General features: G+C 40.4%; 1 protein-coding gene across 1 annotated transcript in view; it reads left to right on the plus strand.

Annotated features, from left to right (window-relative positions):
* Positions 1-5,590, plus strand: part of LOC108801795 (ubiquitin carboxyl-terminal hydrolase isozyme L5-like) — a 14,792-nt gene extending 9,202 nt beyond the window's left edge. The window contains exons 3-4 of the mRNA XM_018573706.1: positions 126-224; positions 5,099-5,590. Coding sequence (XP_018429208.1) covers positions 126-224; positions 5,099-5,140 — 141 coding nt within the window. The 3' untranslated portion in view covers positions 5,141-5,590. The remainder of the gene's footprint in view (positions 1-125; positions 225-5,098) is intronic.
* Positions 5,591-7,674: the final 2,084 nt, after the last annotated feature.

The following is a 7,674-nucleotide window of genomic DNA, read 5'->3' on the forward strand; positions in this document are numbered from 1 at the left end:
GGCAGAGAGCTTTTCTTTCAGTGTAGGAAAGGACCAGCTGTAGTTTTAAATGTAGATGTCAATATATTTTGTGTTTGTGTATTACAATAACGTTTTGTTTTTTTTTTTCAATTTGCTGTTTTCAGATTGAAAATATCAGGCGGAAACACAATTATCTTCCATTCATCATGGAGTTATTAAAAACTTTGGCAGAACACCAACAGTTAATACCACTAGTAGAAAAGGTAAGCGGAGGCTGACTAAGGGTTTTTCTACCACAAATTTAAGATTTGAATATAAGCTATGAACCAAACAAGCCATGTAGAATCTATTTTTCAGTTTTCAATATGAAAGTTTTATTATTGTGTGTTCGTTTTTAGTCTGTCACAGGACACCCTCTTCCATTCACTGTCAGTGATGTTGTCTTCTCTATTAAGAGCGTAGTCCACCTTCTAAGGGCCCCAATATGTTAAACTGCAACTTTGCAAAATGTTGCTTAATGTAATTGCCATACCTGTGCTGCCTTGTTGCTAGAACAGCTTTAACTCTTTCTTAACGATGAAAAAGCACTGCTGGAGTTAGACCTTAATGCAGATGAGCACGCATAAACTACTGTGTTTCCACTTTTGCAGTCAAATTTGAGAAAACCTTACTATGTTTATTGTGTTCCTATTCATAGCGCATAACTAAAAATATATTTTTTAAATATATTTTGTATATTTTAGATGTTTTGTTGGTGAAGGCCTTTGCTTGGATTTCAAGCTACTTTGAGCAGTTTGAAAGTGGTAGTAGAGGGACAAACTGAGGGTCAGACTGAGCTTCCGGTCATTAACACACAATGCTCCTAAATCTTTAACCCTTTGTTAGGACAGACAGTGTTAAAATCTAGTTTACAACCAATAGAGATCTGCCAGCACAGTATCGGCAGGGTTAATTAGAGTAAACATTACATCCACAGCCCCCTCAAAGTGACACTAAACTCAGGCCTTGAATCTTTAAAAAAAAGAAGCATTCAAGTACCTGAACTATGAAAGGAGAACTGTGGGGTCAGTGTTTTTCCCCATAGTTCTCCTTAGGGTAACGGGAGGACACAAACTAGCGTCCTCCCGCTACCCGCAGCGGATCACGACTTAGATGACGGGATCCGCCCAGCTGCGTGAGTGACAGCTGGCTCTGCCTATCTAGAGGCAGAGCCAGCTGTACCCTCCCCCATCCGTTCCACCAGTCAGCGCTGGCAGATCGGAGCGGGGAATCCAGCCCCTCCCCCTGTCACAGCAGAGAGCCGTGACAGGATCGAGAGGCGAGCGAACCCGGTATGTGTTCGCTCACCTCCCGATCTACTGAGCCGACCTGTGACAGTCTCGTTGTCCCAGGTTGGCTAGGACTATGAGGTGAGTGAAAAGCACTCACCTCATAGTTCTCCTTTAACAAAAATGTATCTTATTTGTGTATCACTCGGCTGTAGATCCTCAAATCATCTCTGAATTTGTGCAGACACGGTCCTTTCTGGAGGGTTGCTTCTTTTGTTCCCTATGGTCCCTGTATGTGTGTTATAGCTCGCTCCTATGATAGACTACAATCTCAATAGAAAGTAATAAACTAAACGTGAGATTGTTACTTTACAACACACACAGGGACCATGAGGAACAAAAGTAGCCACCCTCCAGAAGGAAGAACAGTGTCATCACAAGTTCAGAGATGATTTGAGGATCTAGAGTGATACACAAATAAGCTACATTTTTGTTAATAAGGTACTTGAATGCATTTTTAAGAATTAACTCCTGAGTTTAGTGTCACTTTAGCATTACATAGGAGGGAGGCTAGGTAGGTTTTTAAGTAAGTTGCATTTTTAAATGTTTTTTTGTTACTGCAATGTGAATGGGAACATATAAAAAAATATAAAGTAGGTTTTATCCCAATTTGGATGCAAAAGCATGCACATGGTTAAGGATTTACTGTATTTGTGTATATCAGATTTACATATATTAATAGATATACACTTTACATGTTTTCATAGAAGTACAAATTACACATTTTAAGCAAATTAAACTACATTTAAATACAAACAGGGAATTGCACCTAATTCCAGGTAGTATTTTCTCCTTCCTTTCCCTCATGCCTCTGCCCCCTTGTGTGTGCGCACACACACACACACACCCCTACCTTAACACATTAAGCATGCATTTTCCTACAGTTAAGTGTGCCTGAATTTACTCATTTAAAGTGTATCTAAACCCAAGAACATATAATATAATGCCGTTTATCAGTCTGTAGATGTGATGGCTGAATGTTTTTTGTTTTTTTGTTTAACACTTGGTCATGCCCAAAAATATTGGCACCCCTGCATTTGTCAGATAATGCACCACAAAAAATTGTTGCAATTACAAATGTTTCGGCATTCTCCTGTTTATTTCTTTTGTTTGTATTGGTATGAGACAAAAAAAGTGGAGAAAAAAAGCCAAATCTGACGCATTCCGCGCAAAACTCCAAAAATGGACTGGACAAAATTACTGGCACCTTCAAATTGCAAGAAATAATTGCATTCCAGGTTTTTGTGGAAAAGCATGGACAATCTCAAGGTTACAAGTCCATCTCCAGAGATCATAATGTTCCTGTGTCCACTGTGCGCAACATTGTCAAGAAGTTTACAGCCCCTGGCACTGTAGCTAATCTCCCTGGATGTGGATGAAAGAACAATTGATCAAAGATTGCAACAAAGGATTGTTCGAATGGTGGATGAAGACCCTCGATCTACTTCCAGGCAAATTCAAGCTGACCTTCAGGCACTGGGTACAACTGTCAGCTTGCACTACACGTCACCATCTGAATGAAAAGGGACGCCATGGTAGGAGACCCAGGAGGACCCCAGTGCTTGCCCAGAAGCATAAAAAAGCCAGATTGGAGTTTGCCAAAACTTACCCGAGGAAGCCAAAATCCTTTTGGAGTCCCACCAGTCAAATATGGTGGAGGTTCACTGATGTTTTGGGGTTGCTTTGCTGCGTCAGGCATTGGAAGTCGTGACTGTGTATATGGTATTATGAAATCTGAAGACTATCAAAAAATTCTGGGGTGCTATAGAGCCCAGTGTCAGAAAGTTGGGTCTCCGTCAGAGGTCATGGGACAGCAGGACAATGACCCAAAGTACACGTCAAAATGCACCCAGAAATGGTTTCAGACAAAGCGCTGGAGAGTACTGGACTGGCCAGCACTGAGTCCAGATCTGAATCCCATAGAGCACCTGTGGAGAGATCTCAAAACAGCAGTTGGGAAAATCTGAGAGACCTGGAGCAGTTGGTGAAAGAAGAGTGGTCCAAAATGTCTGTAGAGAGGTGTAAGAAACTCATTGATGGTTACAGGAAGCAATTTGATTTTGGTTATTCTTTCCAAGGGCTGTGCTACCAAATATTAATTGAGGGTGCCAATAATTTTGTCCAGTCCATTTTTGGAGTTGTGTGGCATGTCAGATTTGGCTTTTTTTTTTTTTTTTTTTTCTCCTCCACTTGTCACCAATTCAAACAAAAGAAATAAACATGAGAATGCCTAAACATTTGTAATTGCAACCATTTTCTGCGCAAAGTGGTGCATTATCTGACAGAATTGCAGGGGTGCCAATATTTTTGGCCTTAACTGTATGTGCCGTGATGGAGCTTAATTAAGTGCTGTGATCCTAGAAAGATCGGCACATTTATTTTGCTGGTATGATCACCAGGAATGCAGCAAGTATAAACAAATTGATTCAAGTTAAACTTCGTGCAAACAAAACTTTAAGGGCCCGTTCACACTATGCTGTCTGCTGAAATGCCGTGCGTCAGTTGACTGGCTAGACTGTTGTATCACACACTACTGGAGCTGTCACTGTTTTTAAGGATTTTATTTATTTTTTTTTAATTTATTCTATAGTGTACAATGTGCACTCTTTTTATGAATTATCCCTGCATGGCAGAGCAGTGCACTGCTGTGTGGCGGCCTGCGGTGGCATAAAGTGCGATGCAGTAAAGTCCAGCATGTTTTGCATATTATCACAGCACACTGCCTACTGCCTTGTAGTCTGAATGAAACACATAGAAAACAATTGTTTCAGCCATGCTACGCCAAAAGGAAACAAATGTTTTATAATTTTTTTTATTCATTTTTTGGGGGGACAGATAGAGCTTTCTTTTGGTGGTATTTAATTACCACTTTTATATTATGTTACCTGAAGGAGAGCATTCTCTCCCCGGTCCGCTCTTTTGCTGATTGACTGCAGGCAGTGGGCGGGTACAATACCCAGCCTGCTATTGCAATTTGAAACAGCCAATAGCAGGCTAGCTATTGCTCCCCCTGCTATCTGCTGTTTTTACTGTACTGAACAGAGCCTGCAGCTCACTGGCTGCCAGCTCTTCTCCTACATAGATTTTCTGACCGGCTCCTTCGATCAGCTTATCGAGGGATGCCGGCCAGACAGTGGCACCCACTGTGCGCATTTCGTCCGGTTCTTCAAGAACCAGCTGCAATTCACAGTGTTGTATTATCAGTTAATGTATCCGATACCAATCATTAAAAAACTCGGGAATATCTGCCCTGATTATTGGTGGATCTGATAATCGGTCGACCCTTCCTCACCTGATCCTCGGTCTCGTTGGCTCCCTCCGGGTTGCTAGTCCCTGCAGCCTGTTCTTCCCTGGGCTCTGGTGGTCTGTCATGTCTTATTTAAGTTCATAGACCTGGGGATGCCCAGGAACATTCCATAGTCAGAGCAGACAAAACAAACACTTACCCTTGCAGTGCAGGGGTAGCAGCACTGCAAGCGTAATTTTCTTTACCCATAGTTCTTCTATAAGATGCATAGTAAATGTTATCAGTCATCTCAAGTTGTAAAAGGGAGTGAATGCAGAATGTGTCAGGGATATGAACTTAGTAATCACTTTATTACCTACACCACTTTAATAACCATAAAAAGATGCACATGGTCAGTAGCAAAACTGAATTATGCTATGGTATTCATTATGTACCAAAAAAAATGTAAAACCATCGCACCATATAATGTCTGTAATATTTTGTGTACATATAAACATTTCCTTGTGTTTTCATAGCGTTGCGTCTTACTATGCCGCTGGGCCTGTTTTTTAATTCTTTTTAGGCTAAAGAAAAGCAGACAAGAAGAGCACAAGAAGCAAAATAAAAATCCTTGTTGAAGGCAAAAAAGTCAAGCTTCTTTTGCAAAGTTCTGGATGAAAATAGCAATCAAAGACTTTTTATGTTATTCACGTGTCTTGCAAATATTCCAGTTCTTTTATACATATATTTATCACTATTTGAATTCCTACTGCTGGTACACATTTACAATAATACAGAAGGCCCTGTACAGATTGTATTACTATTAAAATGTGTTTACAAATATATAGTGGAAGATGAGGTATGGACTTGTCCATTATTAACACAGATTCCTGTACTGTGATCAAAACTATTTTATTAATTCCAGGAACAGAAAAAGTAAGCAACACAGACATATTTTTGATCTCAGATTTGTTTGTTACTATTATTTTGCACTGTGCTGTCATTGACCATGATTATTTGAATAACCATGAAAAATTTACATCCTCTTAAACACTTCTAAATCCATAAGCAGCAATGTTATGTTTTTAAAAAAATCATTTTGTTTGCTGAGCTGTTCAAGGTCTGTTTACTAGTTTTTGCTTGCTTGTATAGTGTAATTGACAACATTTAAGTATCCTTTCTTATTACCATTTATACTGGGAATTTTTGTCAAACGTTATTTTCTTACAAAATAAAATTGTTCCTTTTAATTGTTTTGAATAATAAACAGAAGGAGGGTGCTGACTAGGCCTTTGGTGTTTGCAAATGAAATGTGTACTCCATTCCAACCAAATGATGGACATTTTAGGCAGGTTTTTCCCTTGGCTTACAATTTTTTTTACACCCTACTTGCTGGTGGCTAATTCATGTCAGCAACCAGTCAAATTCGGAGGCTTAGAACTGGGCTGTGGATGCCAAGGGCACTCCTTCTGGCATCAGTTTTCCATGAACCAGCTTTCTAGTAAGTGGTAGAGCAACAGTAAGTGACTGCAGGGTGCTCTTTACTTGATGGTCGTTAAAACCTACTGGCCAATAGCAATGCGGGTGAGGGAGCCCTTAATTCAGTGTACTTCGGGAAGCCCAGTGACACCTGATCTTAGTTCTGTAATCATTTATTTAAGGGAGTTTGCAAGTATCACTCTTTCCTTTTAGTGACTGCCTTGTGTAATGGGTGTACTGATATAGCTGTTTGATTTGATGCTGCAGTGAAAAGGGTGGGGGTTTTCTCTTTTTCTCATGGTCTCTGCTTTCCAGCAACTAGTAATACGTTTTTTTTGTTTACTTCCAGGGGTGAATGGAAACTGCTCTTAACCAGTTCTCAGGCAAGGTTCACATATATATATATCTATAGTATTGCATGTAGAGCTGCAGCTATCGATTATTTTCAAAATCAATTAAGTTAGCTGGTTATTGAGCTCGGTTAATCGAGATGTTAAAAAATGGCTCCAGTGATGGACTACTAGTTGGTATTGAGATTGTAGTACATCACAGGAGCAAGCTTGGAGCGGTGGAAGTAAAAAAAAAAAAAAGTGTGCAATATAGTGAAATGGAAAGTGTAAAATTATACAGCAATCAATACAGAATGGCACCGGCTATAGAGGACTACAAATCTCAGCAATAGTACATTTATACAGCACGATGCAGAATACCATCGGCTATAGAGGAATACAACAAATTCCAGCAATACATTATAGCTGGCTGTATTCTGCACTGTGCTGTATAATGTACTATTGCTGGGTTTTGTAGTCCTCTACAGCTGGTGGTATTCTGCACTGTGCTGTATAATGTATTATTGCTGGGATTTGTTGTCCTCTATACAGCGCAATGCAGAATACCACCAACTATATAGGAATACAACAAATCCCAGCAATACATTATACATACAGTGTAAATCGGGCCTGTCGGCGGCTGTCATTCCCCCCCACGCCTGCTCCTCCTTACTTCTCCCCATGTACCTATGCCGATCGAGGATGTGGGTGGGCGGTGAGCGTGAGGCAGGGAGGACGTGCGGCATGTGGATGCGGGTCTGGCAGCGGTGAGGTGGGGAGGAGGTGCGGCGTGTGGATGCAGATGGGCGGGCATGTCTGGCAGCGGGGAGGAAGTGCTGCGTGTGTGGAGCCGTGAACAGGTCCAACTAATCGAAAGCCGATTTATCGATCGAAAACGTTGACAACTTTTTCAATCATCGATTATAATCGACTTAGGGCTGCAAAAACAAATCGACTAATTCAAATGCATCAAAGCTCAATGTTTTACTCCCCAGTTAAATTTTCTTTTCAGTTTTCGATTAAACATTGATCTGTCACACTTTCTTTGATGTCTGTGTGCCTTCTGAAGACATTTACTTTCATTTCCTATCCTGTCAACAGGACAGGAAGTGAGGGAAAACCCTAGAGTGGGGATGAAGACCGTTAACCCTTGAGATATGACTTAAATCTCTCCCTTTCCTCAATAATAAAAATGTTCACACAGGCTTTGCAAAACCGTGAAAATCTTTCCTCACTGTTCAATTATTTTCTATACAAGGATTGGATTGGAAATAACCCTGAAAACCTTTTTCCTCTTTCCAAGTACTTTGTATCCCTGTTCCCTTTTACATAAATTATTACAAAATGTTCA

This window comes from Nanorana parkeri, unplaced genomic scaffold (assembly GCF_000935625.1).
Source record: "Nanorana parkeri isolate BGI_ZX_2015 unplaced genomic scaffold, ASM93562v1 scaffold2496, whole genome shotgun sequence".
Classification (NCBI taxonomy): Eukaryota; Metazoa; Chordata; class Amphibia; order Anura; family Dicroglossidae; genus Nanorana; species Nanorana parkeri.